We start from the raw sequence: 19,673 nt of genomic DNA on the forward strand, positions 1-19,673 counted from the left end.
GGGTGGATGGATTTCCGGCTTGTATAGATGGGTGGGCGGGTTTTTGGCTTGTATATATACTTGAATGCTCCACAGTGGCTGGAATGCTGACTATATGGGATAGGGATGGCTGGATGGCTGGCATTACGGCGTTTTGGCATACCAAAATTTGAATACACAAAACTTTCCCATCAGTTCCATTCACTCTCCGATATAACCCCCGCCAACTCCTGACTCTGACTATAATCCACGCGCACATCCACAATGCTAACCCCTTCAAAAGCCAACGCCTCTTCCATGACACTCTTCAACTCACTCGCATCACTGATCCTAAAACCTCTCGCCCCAAAAGCCTCCGCCAACTTCACGAAATCCACTCCACCCAACGATACCCCACTGCCGCGTCCATACTTCATCTCCTCCTGAAACTGCACCATATTAAACGCCTCATCATTCCAGATAAAATGCGTGATGTTACACCGCTGCTGCACTGCGGTACTTAGCTCCTGAGCCGAGAACATAAAACCCCCATCTCCACTCAGCGAGATGACCTTTTGGGAGCAAGGAGGGGATTGTGTGAGGGATGCGGCGATGGCCCAGGGCATGCCGACGCCGAGCGTTTGTTGGCCGTTGGAGCACAGGAGCGTGCGGGGTTCGTAGGAGAAGAAGTACCGCATCATGTAGATGTAAACGGTGCCAACATCGCAGGTTACGATTGTGGTGGGCGAGACGAGGGGTTGCAGGGTGCTGATGAAGTGCAGGGGCTGGATGAGGCCGGATGTGCGTTTTGTGAGGGGTGAGTCTTGCCAGGCGAGGTACTCTGCGGAGAGTTGCTTAGATAGAGGAGAGGATGTGGTGTCGTTGACAGACTTCAGATTTTGAACGAAGTGGTAGAGGTTTTGGACGATGGAGCCGAGGACTTCGGAAACAGGGTGGTAATATGTGCCGTAGTCTGCTGGCGTGTAGTCGATGTGAATAATTTTCCGGCTTCCGTCTGGATTCCACACATTCGCATCGTATTCCACGGGATCGTATCCAACGGCAATTATCAGATCTGACTTTGCGAGAAGCTTGTCGCCAACTTGGTTGCGGAAGAGTCCCACTCGGCCAGCGAAGAGATGGGCGAGTTCTTTTGATACGGCTCCTGCTGCTTGGAACGTCTCTACTGTTGGCATGGGGAATTTTGTCAGTAGCTGACGGACCATGGCTACTACCCTGGGACTGCTGGCTCGCATTCCGAGGAACAAGACGGGCAATTCGGCTTTCTCAATCATGGCTATAGCACTGTCTAGGGTTTCTAGAGGAGCAGCTCCATACATTGGTGGCGTGAAAGCGTGACTTTCGAAAGCAAGGATCTTGGACTTTTCTTTTGCAATATCTGCAGGAATAGAAACCACAGTTGCGCCTTGAGGAGATAAATATGCAGTTCTCAAAGCGGACAAAATGACCTCGGCGGCCTGGTCCTCGACATCAATTGGAATGGCTGCTTTGGTAGTAGGACCCAAAATATCCAATGCCTTCATCGACTGGTGGGTCCGCTTTGTGTTCTGTAGCCTGGGCACCGATCCGATCAAGGCCAAGACCGGATCACCCTCTGTGGTGGCTGTCACGAGACCTGAGAAGTATCAGCTCCAGTTTTCAGACAGAAGTGGGATCAGTATCAGTATCAGGAGAAGGTAACAAAAGCTCACCCGTAGCTAGATTCGAAGCCCCAGGGCCAGAAGTAGCGATACATACCCCCGGAATACCAGTAATACGACCTACAGCCGCGGCCATGAAGGCTGCATTTTGCTCGTGTCGACACACGATGAGCTTGATCTCCGGATGGTCTTGCAGGCAGTCGAAGATGGCATCGACCTTGGCGCCTGGAATCCCAAAGACAATGCGGATGCCTGCATTGTAGAGACTGTTGACGATAATGGATGCTACTGAGTCCTCCGACATGGTGAAGTGAGGTCTGTGGCTGAGGTGGTTGATGGAGGCTCGGGGTGAGGATTGGGTGTGGAGAAGCTGAGAGAGAGTCAGGTGGGTGGATTAAAGTAATAGCATGGTTTAGGAATTGGTTTGACCGACTTTATGTGACTTCCATTCCCAAGCTGGTATAAATGAATGAAATGTTTACTATAAGGGTGTGGCGTGGAAATGGTGACGGAACCTGCGGGGCTATTCTCTTCCCTCGCCGAGACTACTCCGTACTGTAGCACATTTTCTCAAAATGGTGTAGAGAACTCTGCATGTACCTAGGTAGTCTTGGTGTATTATCATACGACATAGCAATCAAGTAAAAATATATCCTCGACATACCTTTCAAATATATATATATCCCTTGATTAGGATAGCTTATGACGTCAGGTTCACCCCACCATTAGCTCTCGAAAGAGCATTGGCCCACAGTGATCTATCTTCAAGCTCGCAAAGCAGCTGAATTAATCATTTGAAGCCCCTGAAAATACCAATATCTCTCATAGCGAGTCTCACTTACTCACCCAATATGGCGCTCGAATCAAATCACATATACCAATACTCCCTCCTCAATGCCCTGATGGCGGGGTCTCCTCATCCGGCATCCCCGTTTCCACCTGTAAGCCAGTCTCAGTCTCACTCATAAGACTGTTCCGTCTCATATCTCAATTAAGAGCCTAGTTCTCTATTCCCTGTGTGAAGTCCATACTAATCTGATAAACAGTACTCACAAAGGGCAACCAAGGCCTCGGCACCTTCGTCCTCATGAACGGAGAACTCCTCCTCTTAGACGGGACATGCTACCAACTCCTCGCCGAAGGAAAAATCCGCATCGCCTCACCCGACGACCAAGTCCCCTACTGCGCCGTCACGCAATTCGTGCCCGAACACACGTTCCCGCATATCACCCTGTCACAAAAGTCCAGCATCGATTCCATCCTCTCAGACTGGAACGCGCACTCCAAGAACCTGTTTATCTCTTACCGCATCATCGGTTCTTTCGCGGCGTTGAAATGCAGGACTGTGAAAGGACAGGAGTATGAAGGGCAGCCGCTGTCGGAACTGGGACAGAGCCAGTTTGTTGCTGAGTATAAGGATGTGAGGGGGACGGTTATTGGGTTTCGCAGTCCGGAGTCTTGGCAGGGGTTTAGTGTTGCGGGGGAGCATATGCATTTTATTGATGAGGAGAAGAGGTTTGGGGGTCATGTTTTGGAGTTGCGGGATGGGGTGGTGGAGATGCAGGTTGCTGTTGTGGCAAATGTGCATATTGAGTTACCGACTAGTGAGAGGTTTAATGATGTTACGCTGAAGACGGATGATGAGGGTGTGAAGAAAGTAGAAGGGTGAGAGGATGTGGAAGAAGACGGTTATTAAAGCTTACTTTGTACACATGTACTACTATAGCGCTCTACAATACTTTAATCGAATAGAGGTATCGCGAATAAGATCACACTTGTTCCAAAACACGCAGTCGTTTATATCCTTCATCAGGTCTTGAAACCCGGATCAAAGACAGCCTCTGATTATATGAGTACATGTTGTTCCACCTCAGAGCATGCATGTGGTAGTCGCACCAAGAGCGATTTCCGACAGTACAGCACAGTTGTACAGGCTGCACGACTTCGAAGCAGCCTCTCAGAGGTATTGTCTCCAATGAAAATAATGTGTGACAACGCACCTCCAAGGTGCATCAACGAATCAACAGCCTTGTTAACGTACGACCGGATGGCGGCCACAACCCCTATCCCAACGCGAGAAACGCAGAGCCGCGTCGCGTCCAGGAATAAAATAAAATGGAAAACAATCAACAGGTATGTATATTTTGTGTTTGGAACGACGATTTCCGGCCCGAACTAAGACATTCATGACTTTCGTTGCAAGTCGGATTTGCAGCAAGACATACTTGCATACGCATTGCTTCCAAGTCATGTTACGCGGTCTCCGACTCTCACCCAAATTTGTATGGGAGAGGTCGGCCCGCTAGCCAATCTTTGGTGAACCTTGTACCTGCAGAATCGTGGCAGCGAGGAGGAGATGATGTAGGTGCAGAGGGAGCAAGACATTCTGAGGCGCATGGTCAGGTGATCCAGGGTACCTCGGCGCGGACATATGGCTCGTGGTCAACATCATCCAACAACGAAGCATGAGTCCTGACTTGCTTTACGATACTCTATGAATGGCGCACAGATATTGAATCTCGATATGCTCGCTAGATACGTTTGTATATATGACTAGTCTCCAAACACTTTGCATCCTACACAAATGCTCGATCAGTTACGCCACAATCACTACTAATTACGACAATGGAGGACCAGTCCGCCATAGCCAGGCTGCGTGCCATCTTCAACAAGTCAGCCGACGCCCAAGATTATGAGCCTTTGGGCGATGCTGATGAAGATGTGCGACGGCCTATCCTGGTTGTTCCGGACCCCGCTGAGCCGTTTTCCTACGTGGAATACTCCGTCTTCCTCTTGCTGGGCATTGCTATGTTATGGGCTTGGTATGCTATCTTGGGCCTCTTGCGGACAAAGACTAACGTGTTGCAGGAACATGTTCCTCGCCGCGGCTCCCTACTTTCAGAGTCGATTTAGAGACGATGCTCACATTCTAAACCATTTCCAATCCGCCATTATCTCCGTCGGATGCGTTACGAACCTGAGCTCCATGCTCATCCTCAATCACCTACAAGCAACAGCCTCGTACCCCCGACGAATCATATACGCCCTTATTTTGAATAGCATTGTGTTCACCCTCCTCTGCATATCGACCTCCCTCTTCCCCAATGTTTCATCACCGGGGTACTTGGCATTCACATTGATAATGGTATTCTCCACGTCTTGTGCTACGGGCCTCATTCAAAACGGAGCTTTCGCCTTTGCGTCCAGTTTTGGGAGGGGGGAATACATTCGGGCTATTATGACAGGTCAGGCAGTCGCAGGCGTTCTTCCCTCTTTTGCACAAATCATGTCTGTGTTGGCAATTCCAGTACATGACAAATGGGAAGACCCATCTATTCTTGCCGACAGCCTGGCAAACGAAGCAAAGACCTCTGCATTCATATACTTCCTGACCGCAACCATGATTAGTCTCTTCACACTATTTGCCTTCCTACCCCTGGTGCGAAAGCATAATCGAATTGTCAAGCTCAAAATGATGACGGAAGCTGAAAGCGACGATGGATTAGAAGGAGGGAAGCGGAAAACTGTTTCCATGTGGACTCTCTACAAGAAACTACACTTCATGGCGGGAACAGTGTTTGTCTGTTTCGCTATAACCATGTTCTTCCCCGTCTTCACCCAGAAGATCCTCTCGGTCGTCCCCGAAGACCGTGCACCCCGACTCTTCCAACCGACCACGTTTATCCCCCTCGGCTTTCTGGTTTGGAATCTCGGAGATTTCGGTGGTCGGCTACTTACAATCATTCCCGTGCCTAACATTAGCAGTCGCCCCTGGCTCATGTTCACCCTCTCGCTTCTCCGCGGTGCTCACCTCCCATTGTACCTATTGTGCAATATTGAAGGCAAAGGTGCCAAGATCAAAAGCGATGCATTCTATCTCATTATCGTACAATCGTTTTTCGGGGCCACCAACGGCTATCTTGGTAGTTTGGCCATGAGTCACGCCAATGATTTCGTGGCAGAAGAGGAAAGGGAGGCTACTGGGGGCTTTATGAGTATGAATCTGGTTGCGGGATTGACGTTTGGGTCTCTATTGAGTTTCGCAGCTGGTAGCGTTTCGTGATAATATGTTTGCGTTGCTTTTTGCCGTGTCTTGCATTGGGTTGTTGGACAGGGGCGTTTATTTGGAGAGTTAGATGGCGTATGGATGGGTATTATGCATATGAGGTATATAAACACATGGTTATTTTGCAACGGGGATTTTCAGAAAGTCGCTCTAGAGCTGAATTGAAATCTACTTATGCTAGACCCCTTCCATTCTGCTTCTGCTGGTGAGAAAATGTTCAAGCCAGTGCTTGGGTGAATATAATGTTTGTACTGCAACTACGTATTTACTTTAGGTACCGGAGTCTGTAGTCGGAATCTGTATTGTACTATTTGGGTAAGAACCACTGCCATTTCATTTTTAATCCTTCAATCTCATGCCACCTTTATATTTATCGCTGCTAAGGAATAAGGTTCTGGCATCTTGTGTGAACTTGTATCCGCAGTTGTTACCGCTTAACCACACATATTCAACATCGGCTACCCAGCTGTACCACCCAATCGAACGACCCAAGGTACCTAGATAGACATCATCGCCCAACTGCACTCAGATATCCAGAAATTTGTACCCGGGTATTCTCGCCCAGGGAGAATCTTCTTCATTCTTTTCTGCAGACTTCTCGTGGGCCGCTACAGTCTTCGGTACCACGACGCGAGGCCACTACCTGCTGCGCTGTGCAATGATCCCACGGCCCAGATCCTGTCTCTTCAATACCACCACGTACACGCCGATGAAACGTCCCGCGCTCGAGAGTGACTATTCCTCTCCATATTTCACGCCTCTCCATACCGCCAACAAGAAAGCCCGACTGATGGCCTCCCGAACCCGTGCCCGTACCCGCGACACGCCAGAGTACGATTGCCCACTTCTCTTGCTAATTCGTTCCTCCCCATAAACCGAAACTAGAACTAACTTTACTCTACCCAGAAGCCCCAGAATGACTCAGAAGACCGGAGCGGAGATCCGCACCAAGTCCCAGTTTACTTGCCGCATTGGCCAATGTGAAGATCCGTTTGTTTCCAAGGAACGTCTGGTCTTCCATATAAGAAGCATGCATACACGTCCCGGCGAACTGGCGCAGGTAACCTACCAGCTCTCAAGACTCGGCCCAGAACCAGCGGCCGACACATTCACCTGCAACATCCGCACCTCCACCTCGACATCCACATTCACTTCCACGTGCACCTCCAGCTTTCCCAACAAAGAATCCTACATCACGCACATCCAGAACCTCCACGCCCAGAAACCGGGGGAGAAAGGAGAAGCAGCGTTCAAGCTCGGGCACTTGATGGCATGGTGCGAGATCGGGACTTGTTTCAAGGGGTTTGTGGGGGAAGTAGATCGGGATACGCATATGAGAGTGACTCATGGAAGGGGGAGGGAGGCAGAGCCGAGGGATTCGTGGGCGCGGAAGTGCGTGATGGGGAGGTGCAGGGAGAAGCCAAAGGTATTTGAGTCTAATCTGTTGCTGGTTGAACATCATGTATGTGAATTTCCCATCCCTTTCTTTCCCTTTGCCCCGAGTTAACTTAAGTGGTTCATTTGTTTCCTAATCGGGACTGACTTTTCTTTTGGGGGGGTTTGGGAGAGGAAGTCTGGTTTTGAGACTTTTGAGTACGCGTGAACTGAACGATGAATGATTATTTTATTTCCTACCTTTGGGCAATGAATGCTGACTCTGATTGGGGCTTGTAGTGGGATGCACATCGGTTTATTGGCGGATCTAGCATTCCTGGCATGAGGGGGGACAAGCAGTTGATGGAGAAAAGGGATTTTAACAAGGCGGCTGCAGATTACAATCGTACTAGCTATCGGTATTAGGGTGGAATGGCTTGCAGGAGAGAAAGAAAGGAAGAAAAGCGGGTTGCTTTCCGGGTTATACTCTTGATTGATTGATGGCTGTTCTTAGATACGACGATTCGCTAGCTGGACGTGTTTATAAGCTCTGTTCAGCACACTCTATGCCTCCTATACTAACACAAACTTCTCCGTTCGTTCGTTTGTTTTCATACCTTTTTACTTCATTCCTTCAGATTAGATCCCAGAGTTTTCCTAGTTGTCTACCCCTGCCCCTGAATGAATGTTTACCAGCCAGCCCCTTATCCGTGTCGCCAACACTTACCCGATTCAACATCCAACCTGCTGTGAATTAATTACCAACAGCAAATTCACAGCAGCGGGGAGAACTCTACGATTACACAGTACTTGTCCTCAACAAGTCTTGAACGCATGCATCATTTTTTATGTTTTTCTGGGCCTCTGATACCGGTCTCGTTCATACATCAGGACAAACACCCAAAGAGAACTCTGGGGATATGATTCCTCTTGCGATTTTCCTCGAAACCATCTCTTTTACTGCTTGGCTAGACATATGCAGGAAATCGGGACGTAATGTATATGCTTTGGGGACGAGGACTAAGATGTGCGACGGCCAAAGCCTGGGAGGAAAGGTGATCGCAGAGCTCGTGGCGGTTCTTTGACACTTCTTATTGGCACCTCTGGACCGGCCACTTTCGTGACGGGACGTATCTTTCCGGAGCCGGAGAAGAAGGCGAACATTCAGTATTGGATTTAAGTTTAAATTCTATATGCCGAAACATTCTTGGAGTCTGAAGTCGAAGAGTCTGACAAGTTGAAGCGCTGGGGAAGTTTGTCCTCTTAAGCGCTTACAATTTCTTCCCGTCACAATGGCATTCTGACCTCTCGCACCTTATTGGTATTGCATGCTCGTTCACCTCTAGGGAACCTTGCTGTCACAAGAAGAGCATTGATTTTTGGTGTAAGATTCTCGTTGGTTTGCAAGAGAGTTGTGAATCCGATCATGGCATAAATATTGGGGGGCAAAAGTCTCGGCTTTGGCCACTCTGGACCACGAACACCTTTCTCGTCTCCACACTTCTATTGCCCGAGCGCAGATCCGATACTTGTCCTCAGCTCTAAGTTGAACTGATGAAGCATTGTTGATGGACTGCTATTTGCTGTACCCGTGCCAAGCGTTTCGAATTCTGCTTCGAGCTTCCGCAACCCAGCGTCGATCTCGGTTTCAGCCTTGTGAAGCTTCATCCGATGTCAATCGCATAGCTTTGGTCTTGAATTAGACCTGGGGAGAACTGGAAAATCCGTCTCCCGTGAAGGTTTGCGCGCGTCATGGAGTTAATGTTTGTGAAATAATGGGCCGCGCCCATATATTCTCCATTTCTTCTCCACGCAAACGTTCGAGATTCTCATTCTTTTCTGCACGCAGCTGTGCTGCCGTGATGTTTTCTATTATATAGTATTATTAATTATGTATATCTCTTTAAGGGGGGTGTCAATTAGAGCGGGTGATAATGTGGAGGGACCCAGAGGAGAAGCTCACACTTCTCGCACTGGAGGTAATTCGATTGAAAGTCTCATCAGTCCAACTGGCACGCCAAAAACTCAAATTTCATCAACACAAACCCAAGCAGCTTTCAGCTCTTCTGCTATATCTTTAGCAAATGCCGCCGGCACACGAACAACTTCTGATCGTGCCCCAAATCAGGCCCCAACCAGTCTAAACATTCTTCTCGCGCCGACAAGTAGCCCCTTGGTGGCATCAGATGACAGCGGTCTACCGCGCGGTGCCATAATTGGCATCACTCTAGGCTCTATCTTCATCTTCTTCCTGATTGTCCTCCTCCTTGATGTTTTCCTCCTCTCCAGCCGAGTGCGACGGAATTTCTTCCGAAGCAGCCCCAACAAGGACCCTTTCGCTCCCGAGAAGCCACTAATTCTGCCCCGAGCGAACACTATCAAACGAAAACCACTCCCACCTCCAGATGTTCCACTGTACGACAAGGAGATTAAACATTCGCGAGCTCTCAGCCTTGATTCCGCTTCAAGGTACTCGAGAAGCACTTGGGGGTGGAGTGGAGAAAATGGCGGGACGACGTTGAGAGACAGCGGAGACGTGGAGTTGATGCAAAAGAGCGCTGATTACTACCGGTATTCAAACTCAGTGTTTGAGGAAGACGAATGGGATGAGTGGATGGAAGAGAAAGGTCGAGCATACAACGGGGCCATCCGACCTGGAATGGGAGTGCAAAAACGATATACAAGAAGTAGCTTTGGGACGTTTAATCGGACTCGGTACACGCCGAGTGATTTTGCTTTAGTGGAGGTTGATTTGGATGATGTGGATGAGAAGGTGGATTATAGTAAGAGAAGGAAGTTTCCGACTTGGATGCTCAATGACCCTCTAGAGCGTTGGCGAAGAGGCCTGCATCCGCTGGCGGGGAAGAGGGGCGAGGGCCTCGAGAGGATTGCTTATTTCAAATGATATTTAATAGAACTAGAACTTATAATCTATACCACCCTATATGACCGTTGTAATCTTGCAGGGCGGGTCCACTGCTATACCAATTGAAGATCCTGGTCAAAGCCAATGGCAGCAACGTGTTGTTGGTAGGAGACAGGCGTGCTAGGCTGCGAAGAATCTACATGCCTCCGCAATGCATAAGACTAAAGATTTAGAGACTTAACAAAAGGTATCAACCCTTTTTTGAGTGGTTAAAGTAAACGAAATTTTAAAGTGATGTTAGAGCGTTCCTACTCCGCATTAGATCGGGAAGAACGAACATGCATGACCAAACGACGAAAATATCTTGACCGTAAAACATTCTTAACGACAGCAGCCGTAAAATCCGTCCAAGACAAGCCTGTACTATAAATTCCAAGGTGAACTTCCGTGGGTGAAGGACCTTCGATAGAATAATTAGCTACCGTTACAGCGAGGCTCGTTTTTATACCCTTTAGTTGGCTGGCTAAGCAGACGCTTCTTTCACTTCTTTCACTCGTAAAGTTGAGTGTACTCCATTTAGCGTTCTTTCACAATAGTGCAAGGAACAGGCCACTTCGCCGATTGCACTAAGTACACAAGTACACAAGTACACATTGCACACTCATGCCTTACATAGATGTTGCAAAGCAATCACATTTGGACCTACCGACTTTAACTCTTTAGTTTACAGTCAGGCGGGAATAATCTGCGTTTCCAACGCGTCCCATTGCACTCTAATCAGAGGCTCCTATCCTAGGTCGTAAATATCCAAGCTCACCCAAAATGGCTTGTGTCCAATAATCTAAGCAATCCCAATATCAATGCGCGCCTACCAGCTCCAATTGTATCCCAACCAACACCCTCCCTATCGTTTTCGCCACCATGATTTCGATCCAACATAAGATGATGATGTTTTAAGCGCATATGTGCAGGTGGTCTTCGTCTAGAAAAGGACAAGTCAATTGTATCGACAACTGAACGAGACTCGAATAATGATGATTGGATGTTGGACTTAGAAGTCTTGGAACAAACGTCCATGCCTACAAAGGTTAGCATTGATTCATGAGGCCGAAAAAGGTAACTTACTCATCATGTCCCGATACACCGTATTGCTCGGTTTCTTCCGGGTACTTATCAAACTGACTCGCATCTCCAACGCCAGCCTTGACGGGCGGAACATAGGGTGCATCGATGTCCTTTTTAGACAATCGTTCCCAGGTAACTTCGGCGAACCATCGATGGTTCTTGACATCCTCTGAGCCCCCATGTAAGTTGCCCAGTCGCTTTGTCAAGTCTGCCGTTATGAGGCGCTGAAGTAAATCCTGGGCATCAGGATGAATGTACGGTGGGTACTTGACTCGGCCCTTGAGGATATTTTCGTAGATCTTCATTGGAGAGCCACCGTCCCAAAATGGAGTGAACCCACAGAGCATCTCAAAGATTAATATGCCTAGAGACCACCTATAGAATCGTCAGAAACAATGACATTAGACACCTAGAAACAACTCACCAATCGACGGATTTGTTGTATCCCTTGCTTGAGACTACCTCAGGCGCAAGATAATCCGGAGTTCCACACAGTGTCCAAGTGATATCTGGAACTCTCTTCGCGAACCCAAAATCTGTTATTTTCAGGTGTCCGTGTCGATCGAGGAGTAGATTTTCTGGCTTCAAATCTCGGTAGATGATTTGCTTTGAATGTAGGTATTCCAAGGCAAGAGTAACCTCTGCGGCATAGAATTTTGCTACGGGGTTGGGAAAACGCTGTTTGTTTTCAGTATCACTCGGATATTATTCAAGACGGAGCGCCTACCTGCGACTTGCGTAGCAGTGAGAACAATTCACCGCCTTCTACAAAATCCATCACCATGTATAGGTTTTTTGAATCTTGAAACGTCCCCCAAAGTGTAATGAGAAATGGATGCTTGACTTCTTGTAACATCCGCCTTTCGTCGTTTGTGTGTTCAACCTGCTTCATCTTGACCACCTGGGCCTTCTTCAGCACCTTTACCGCATAGAAGCGCTGATTGTGTTTTGACTGAACTAAATGAACCCTCCCAAAACTACCAGTCCCAAGTGTTCGCAGAATATCAAAGTCCCCCAAGGAGTATTTTCCCTTGGTCTGCCGGACCGGGGTTGCCTGCACTTGTGGGGTAGGTATCACAGCCTCTGTCTTTGCAGCTCCAACCGAACTGGTAGATTCTGTGATGGATGTCATTTGTGATGGTGCCGAATGGCCTGCACCATCGTGTTGGGGAGGATTTATTAGGTTATTAATCGAAGGAAGATTTTGTTGCCCTGGAATTGTCGTGGGAGGATATGAGGTCTGGGGTTGCTGTTGCTGAGCCACTTCTTGCATATTCGAGTGTTCGCCCACAGGTGGGGAGATATCAGTCTTGTTCGCGTCGGATGATTGAGATGTTGGTAGGGATTGAGGGGCGGTCGATTGTGTAGAGACGGATGTAATCGAATTGTCGAATCCTCTGGAAGAAGTTGGTGTTATCGGACTATTTGGCTGGCTAAAAGCTGAAGCTGAAGGCGAGGAAGCAAGGTCGTTTTGACCCGGCGACTCCCTCGTCCGTTTCTTCTTCAGGAATCCTAAAGTCGGCATAGAAAGCAATTGCAGACTGATGTCGTCGCGATCGACTGACCAGTAGGAACTGGGGCCCAAAGGCGTACGTTGCGAACCAGGGGACGGAAGACGGCGTAGATCAGTGTGGAGGTATTGGATAGCGGGGGGATAATCCGATGATGATTGTAAGTTCGACGAGAGACTGCAATGCGATTGAAGAGAAGTAAAAGGGTCGATGTAAGGAGTGAGTTCGCTGGAACCTGCGATTCGACAGGGCACCTAGGAAGAAGGAATGCGGCTTTCGTGCAGTCGTCAACAGTCTGACTTCTTCTCTTCTATCGCCAATAGCGTGTGGCTGGCGGATGGCACTCCGATGAGGCTGTAACATAAAAAGACAACGGCTGCACAGAAGGCAATTGTCAATTGATTCGATAGAGCCAGATAATGGAGAGCGAACGGAGAGGGCGAAGGAGGAAGATGCAGGCTCGGAGGTCGCGATGCTGCTTCGTGGACGGTTGGAAGGAGAAGGATGCGGCGGGCGAAGTGTGATTGATATGCGGGCGAGTGTGCGATTGGACAGGCTCACTGGTACTGGACTGGTACTGGACTGGCTGGCACTGTACTGTACCAACTGGCTGGCCCGCTTCCTGGTGGGGTGTGGTATTGACGCGCCAAGCCTTGGTGGGTATAAGGAGGGGCTTAGCGCTCTACGGAGCGTAAGAACATAATGAGAGAGAGAGAGAGAGAAAGGGGCAAGGGGTGGAGAGGTTGAGGGTAGGATAGAATAGGTAGGTGGATGTATATAAAAAGAGAGGATGCCGTGTTGTCTTCAGAAGGAAGTCTAGAATGGAATCCAGATAGAGTTCCTGTCTAGTCAACCAGTGACAACCACAGAGGCAGGATCGACCAGAGCTGGCAGTTAATACGCACGCATATCCCCGAAAGAGAAACGAGAGTCAAGGAAGGAGAGAAATTCATCATGATAGGGAGAGAGAAAGAGGAGGAATAATTATGAATTATCTTGAAAGATTGCAATCAGGATCATAATTTACCAAGGACTAATCAGCCATGCCTGGAGAAGAATGCGAAGTTCTGATTGTTTTGAACTCTCTGTGAGACTAGGAGCTTTATAAGCCTATTATAGGCTCTTTCCCAGAGCTTTTCCCTCTCAAGTCTTTCCATCAACTCGGGATAAAAAAGACCTCGCAATACGAGTTCTTGAGACACTCATAAAATGTCATGTATTATTCGGGATCTTCCAAAAACACTCTCTCTTTCCCAATTGCCGTATGCCACAACCCTGCCAAATCCGCACTCAACGCCAACGCTATGCAACGCCAAATAAACCATATGAATAACTCATTTCTTCTGGTCCCGAATCTCAGACCACATTCGATCAATAAGCTGGAACACTTCTGTAACAGCCTGCAAAACATCCTCCCCAACATCTTGACCTCCGAGCTTCTGCTGGATCTTATCCGGATGCCACCTCACTCGTTCAGTCTTCAACACTTTCCCTAGCTGCATCTCTGTAGGCTCTCCCGAACTTGGAGCATAAAGAAAGAATCTCTCAATCTCCTTAAAACACACATCCTGCCTCTTCCCACTCTCCACTGGCCAAGGAATACTAGCAACATGGACTTTCGTCTCCGCCTTCCCCAACTCCTCCCACTTCCCAACATATGCGTTCCACCGTTCCCCCCAAGCTTTCCTATTCTTCCTCTCCTCCCCCCTCCTCAAACTCTCCTCCACCTTACTCCTAAACCTCTGTGCCTCCCTCTCTTCCCTCCGCCCCTCCTTAGCCGCTTTCTCCCTCTCCTTCTTGGCCTCATCCCTCCGCCGCTTCTCTTCAACTAAATGCTGATGCGTCTTCTCGTACATCTTCCCCCTTACATATGCAGTATACTCCTCATCAGTCATCTGTTCCAACTCCCCCGTCGGCCCCTCTTTCACATCCGGGTACGTGTGAATCGGCTGCCCGTACACGCCTTCCCAAAACGAGGCTCCTTCGTCGTCGGCCATGGCGTCAAAGAGAGACTCGCGGAATGCGACGTCCGGATCGGCGAACTGAGCGGATGAGGTGTTGGGGAGATGTGTGTCGTCGTAGAGGGAGGGGTCATCTTTGGCGGGGGAGGGCTTGCGCCGTTTGCTGCGGTGGTGATGTTTGTGGTGTCGGTGATGTCTTTCTTCGTCGCCATGACGAGACGAACCTCGCGATTCTTCAGCATGGGAGGATTTTCGCTTGGACTTGAATCTGAATTTCGACTTGTGTGATCCTCTATACTCGTCGTTGTCTCGGGGCGGGTCGCTGGCGTTTGCGACAGCGTCGCCCTCGTTTCCCGAGCTCATCGTCAAGGTCTAAGACTGAGTGGATGTTTACTGAGCATCATCTATGAAGAAGTTTTTTGACCTTTGTTGAGCGACAAATTTGTCTGGATTCACAGAAAGTTCCTTGAGGTGGGTGGGGGTGGTCGATGCCTTGTCGGTAGCCTTCTCAGAAGATCGAGGCTAGCGGCCTTTAATTCCAACCTCACCAAACTTTCCACTTCATCGCAACTCCAGGAGAGAGATCCCAACTCCGTCCAGAATGTCCAACGCCGGCCTTTCCTACGGACTCAACATCAAGAAAAAGACACCTGGAAATAGACCCCAACCCGCGAAACGGAAACCCATCTTCGACGAACCCGACGACTCGGACAACGAAGATGGCAACGAAGGCGGCATAGAAGAAATTGGTGAAATCGACGGCCTCTCTCAAAAACCATCCAAACCTACCCTTGCCACACGGGGTAATCTTTCTATCAAACCTAGCAAGAATGGTAGGGCCCCCAAGAAAGCTCCTATTAGCATGTACGGCGATCTTTCAGCAACATTCACATCCAAGAAGCACGCCGACACAGCAGAGGAACTGGATCCCAGTATCTACGACTACGACGCTGTCTACGAATCCCTAAAGCCGAAAAAGAAGGTCGTCACCGAAGATGAAGAGCGCAAGCCCAAATACATGACAAACCTGCTCGCCGCAGCAGCAGTACGGAAACGAGATGCTACAATTGCGGAAGAGAAGAAACTAGCTCGGGATCGAGAGGCTGAAGGCGATGAGTTTGCGGATAAAGAGAAGTTCGTTACGTCGGCGTATAAGAAGCAGCAGGAGGAGAATCGGCGGCTAGAAGCGGAGGAGAGGCTTAAAGAGGAGCAGGAGCAGAAGAAGAATAAGGGGGCCGGAATGACGAATTTTTATAAGAATATGCTTGAGCAGGGGGAACAGCAACATGCGGAGATTGTGAAGGCCGCGGAGGAGGCGGCTAAGAATGGACCAATGGAGAGGGAGGAGGAAGAAAAACAGAAGTCTGATGCTGAGATTGCGAGGGAGATTAGTGAGAAAACTGGGGCAAAGATTGCTGTGAATGATGAAGGGCAGGTTGTTGATAAGAGACAGTTGCTTAAAGGAGGTTTGAATGTTATACCCAAACCCAAGAGTACTGCTCCAGCAACTGCCGCACGTGGTGGAGCTTCGATGTCGGATCGAAGTAGAGGCCCTGGATTCGTTGGAGCCGGAGGCGGCAAACAAGCTATGCGGGAGAGACAATCACGTATGATGGAAACACAGCTCCAGCAAGCCACAAAACGTGCCTTGGAGGAAGAGGAAGAAGAGAAGCAGAAGATCGAGAGGGCTTCGAAGAGCAGGAAGACAGAGGGCGATATTATGAGCGCCAAGGAGAGATATCTTGCCAGAAAGAAAGAGGCCGAAGAGGCAAAGAAAAGGGGCGAGGTACCTTGAAAACACAATATTACCCTCAAGAGAATACACCACCCAAGAAGAGGTCTACTCACGCCGAGATGTATCCTACGAAATAACGAAGGCTCTTGGCTGAGATATTTCAAGTGGCGAAGAGTTGCCCTTTCGACTTCCTAGTGATGCTCGAATGGCTCTCCACACACAAAGAGATGCCGGTATCTAGCAAGACCAACAGGTCCAAAGCCTCAAATTTGATAGAAAAGTAAAAACATAAAAAGCAGTTCAAAACTTGTCATTTACACGCAACAACGTGACCATCTACTCTCTTCCAAGTATAAAAGCTCCAGTGGGCATTCATGCGCATACTGCTATTATACATTTTTTCAAATGCCAAACCTACTTCAATCAAGCTTTATCTGTTCCCCTCACCCCTGCATTATTTCTATAGACATACATCCACCGCTACCCCCCCTCCCCCTTTTTTTTGATCCAAAAATACGAATGAATAAATGAATGGCTAGAAGGTCATTGACAGCACATTCCGTAATGACAGCAAATATCCTTCCTCATACATATATCTATCTGTCTATCTATTCTCTTTTCCCTTCTCCATTTCCTTTCCAACTATTGGTTTCTTGTTAATATATCATAGCCATCTATGTCGAAGGATTTGGAACACACCACACACCAAACCGCGGCCCCTCCCTGAAGCCAACATGACATTGTTTTCGCGTCAACTAAATCCCACAGCATTCCGAAAGCCTCCCCATCAGAGAGTACTAAATGCAAACCACTACCAATTCAAGCGACTCTTCTCTATTCCTCTCCTAGCATTCACTCTTTCTCTCAAAGCATAAATTCACCCCGCGCATGATTCTTACAATACAAGGCAAACACAGCTAGATTCTAGACAATGTCAGGTATACTAGGGAGCAGATAAAGTACAAGCTGCTTGCTTCTTCACGTCTTGAGAGAGAGTTGATGTACGCACAGGATATTGAAACTTGATAATATGGTCGGTAGTAGATATTATTTCGGCAGCCGTTATTTCCCGCTATAACGCAAGCAGGTAGGCATGTAAGCAAGCAACGAATGAACGAATGAACGAACGAACGAGTTTTATTTACAGCAGTGTTTACTTTTACAGTAGATGAGATTCATCGTACGTTTGTGGATGGGCTGGGCCGGAGCCTCCCCCTTAACAGGCTTCTTAGGTCGGGAGGTAAGCGGGGTGTTAGGAAGTGTCGAACCATGCTTGGTGTCTTTGACTGCTATGGAGGCTTTGCCATAATCGTCTGGCGGTACTAAATAGTGTTCTCGCCAAAGGAATTTCGGTGATACCCTGTCTCACAAGACATCTACTCCCCGTCTCAATTCGAAGAACAGACGTTTGACAAATCGTTTAGGATGGAAGTGTTAACTCCAAATTTTGCGCAGAACGTCTTGGAATGAATCATGTACGGACAATATGATATCTATATATCTTGCTGCTTGCTTCCTTTCGGGAGGTAGAAGCAGAAGCCCTAAAGTTGCTTACGAGAGCCATGCTACTGTTAGAATCAGAATGAACATATTTCAAAAGAATCCAAGCTTGTGGAGTGGGCAGTTTATCAGCTCCTGGTGTTCAGTAATGCTGTTTCATTAATTATCGGTGCAAATATACAAGATGCCAATTTCTCCTACAGTATCTTAATTAAACATTATCTGCCATCATACTCATACATGCCAGCTAGTCATGAATGCCCGCCCACGACAAGAAATACTCGAACATTTCGTGCCTCAACTCCCAAAGACCCACTTCCCGGATATCACTCGCTCACTCCAATGCCTCCCATGCAAACCCTCTGAATGCCAAACGCCCCTACCAATCAATTACCCAACCCAATGCGCACCCTATCACTTGATCCCCGGAATCCCAACCCAAGTCCTCTCTCTAAATCCCACATACTCCTGTCCAAAAAACTTAATCAACAGCTCTTCCTCCCCCACAATCCTCCTTGCAAAAAACAACCAGAGCACCCCCGCATACCCAACAAGGCAAACTGCATTTCCACAGGCCAATTGCGTGCCAATCGCCCACCAGAAATACCCAAAATAGCTGGGATGTCTCAACACACTATAAAGCCCACTCGTGACTAATTGATGTTCTGACCGTTTCGTATGCGCTACTAGATGCGAGAAATTACGTCCGGCTTGAATCATAGCTATGGCGCGGATCGTTTGGCCGAGAATGATAAGCAGGATGCCGGAAGTGAGGATCATGGTGTGCAGAGAGGAAGGCAGGAAGCTAAAGGGCCAGAATAAGTGTATGAGGATGCATTCAACAAAGGCGGCAGTGTGGGCGATTGTGTAGGCGGAGCCATTGCTAGAGAGGAGGAACGAAGAGACTCTTGCGGAAGCGGTGTTGGTTAGGGCTGTGGTGTAGAATTCCAGGAAGTGGAAGACGCATAGTGAAGCTATGAAAAAGGGCGCTCTCCAGACAGTATGGCCATTGTAGGCGAGGTATACGGATAGAGTTGAGGAGAGCGAGAGGACGAGACCCAGGAGGAAAGCGCGCAGTGAGATTCCCGAGAGGGATTTGGGTTGGTTGGGTAGGAAGGCTCGTTCGTAGGCTCTGAGGGCGGAGGAGATCTCTTCTGAGGTTGGAGGACCTGGACCTGGATCTGTAGCTGTAGAATGGTTTGAGGCCTGCGCGTGCCCCAAGCCCCCAGCATTTATGAGAGTTGCTGCTTCGTTGAGGACATTTCGTCGAGCCGTCCCATTTGCACTTCCATTTCCTCTTGAACGTGCAGCAGTATCATGGCCTTCGTAGGAATGGCTTGCGGCTGCATTTCCACCATCATCAGCGGGGAAGGCATTGTCAAAATGTAATTCGTCTCTTTCGTGAGCTGTTGGAACGTTGGAGAGGTTATGTAAAGTCATGACTTGTAGATGTCATCCCAAGGAACATGGAGGGTTGAGTATTCTAATATAACTCGAGCTTTCTTTCGAGAGAAAGAAAGATAAGGTTTCTTTGAGCCTCGAAGGCGGGGCGGGAACAATATGAAGGTTGTAGAGTAAAGTGGAGTAACAAGGGATGGGATGGCAAAAATGTCTCAAAATATTGGCAAGGCTGAAGATGACAGACGCACGTGGCAACATACCAGGATGTATAGCGCCGGCAGCTAATTGCTGCAGCTGCAGTGCGACTAGTCTCAGATGGCACATACGAGTACGAATATAGCTATAAATAACACATTTAGGAAACCTGACTGCTTTTCAATAATTACATATCTGAGCCTGATTATAATTGTATAAGTTATATTACTTCCAGACCACACAAAACTTTTCGTCCAATGCAGCACCAGCATTCTTCATATCAAAGCGAGAGCCCTTTGATCCCCCGTATTCGACAAATC

General features: G+C 48.4%; 7 protein-coding genes across 7 annotated transcripts; 3 read left to right on the plus strand and 4 right to left on the minus strand.

Moving 5' to 3' along the window:
- Positions 1 to 170: 170 nt before the first annotated feature.
- Positions 171 to 1,923, minus strand: alsS (Acetolactate synthase; the record flags this gene model as incomplete). The annotated part of the gene is made up of 2 exons (XM_031145323.1): positions 171 to 1,594; positions 1,671 to 1,923. 2 exons carry the CDS (start codon positions 1,921 to 1,923, stop codon positions 171 to 173), a joined length of 1,677 nt encoding a protein of 558 aa, XP_031009531.1.
- A 547-nt stretch (positions 1,924 to 2,470) lies between these two features.
- LHYA1_G000332 (Alpha-acetolactate decarboxylase) lies at positions 2,471 to 3,288 on the plus strand (the record flags this gene model as incomplete). The annotated part of the gene is made up of 2 exons (XM_031145324.1): positions 2,471 to 2,560; positions 2,677 to 3,288. 2 exons carry the CDS (start codon positions 2,471 to 2,473, stop codon positions 3,286 to 3,288), a joined length of 702 nt encoding a protein of 233 aa, XP_031009528.1.
- Positions 3,289 to 4,178: 890 nt separating this feature from the next.
- Positions 4,179 to 5,682, plus strand: FUN26 (Nucleoside transporter; the record flags this gene model as incomplete). The annotated part of the gene is made up of 2 exons (XM_031145325.1): positions 4,179 to 4,441; positions 4,488 to 5,682. Coding segments are annotated over 2 exons (1,458 nt in total), but the record flags the coding sequence as incomplete, so codon positions are not given.
- Positions 5,683 to 10,976: 5,294 nt separating this feature from the next.
- TPK2_0 (cAMP-dependent protein kinase type 2) lies at positions 10,977 to 12,575 on the minus strand (the record flags this gene model as incomplete). The annotated part of the gene is made up of 4 exons (XM_031145326.1): positions 10,977 to 11,004; positions 11,051 to 11,425; positions 11,475 to 11,728; positions 11,778 to 12,575. The coding sequence occupies 4 exons, from the start codon at positions 12,573 to 12,575 to the stop codon at positions 10,977 to 10,979; spliced, it is 1,455 nt and encodes a 484-aa protein (XP_031009494.1).
- A 1,320-nt stretch (positions 12,576 to 13,895) lies between these two features.
- Positions 13,896 to 14,885, minus strand: LHYA1_G000335 (uncharacterized protein; the record flags this gene model as incomplete). The annotated part of the gene is made up of 1 exon (XM_031145327.1): positions 13,896 to 14,885. The coding sequence occupies one exon, from the start codon at positions 14,883 to 14,885 to the stop codon at positions 13,896 to 13,898; it is 990 nt and encodes a 329-aa protein (XP_031009495.1).
- A 238-nt stretch (positions 14,886 to 15,123) lies between these two features.
- LHYA1_G000336 (Nuclear speckle splicing regulatory protein 1-like protein) lies at positions 15,124 to 16,317 on the plus strand (the record flags this gene model as incomplete). The annotated part of the gene is made up of 1 exon (XM_031145328.1): positions 15,124 to 16,317. One exon carries the CDS (start codon positions 15,124 to 15,126, stop codon positions 16,315 to 16,317), a length of 1,194 nt encoding a protein of 397 aa, XP_031009526.1.
- Positions 16,318 to 18,171: 1,854 nt separating this feature from the next.
- STE14 (Protein-S-isoprenylcysteine O-methyltransferase) lies at positions 18,172 to 19,197 on the minus strand (the record flags this gene model as incomplete). Its single annotated transcript, XM_031145329.1, has 1 exon — positions 18,172 to 19,197. One exon carries the CDS (start codon positions 19,195 to 19,197, stop codon positions 18,172 to 18,174), a length of 1,026 nt encoding a protein of 341 aa, XP_031009527.1.
- Between the last annotated feature and the right edge of the window lie 476 nt (positions 19,198 to 19,673).

This window comes from Lachnellula hyalina (genome assembly GCF_007821495.1).
Source record: "Lachnellula hyalina strain CBS 185.66 chromosome Unknown contig00004, whole genome shotgun sequence".
Lineage (NCBI taxonomy): Eukaryota > Fungi > Ascomycota > Leotiomycetes > Helotiales > Lachnaceae > Lachnellula > Lachnellula hyalina.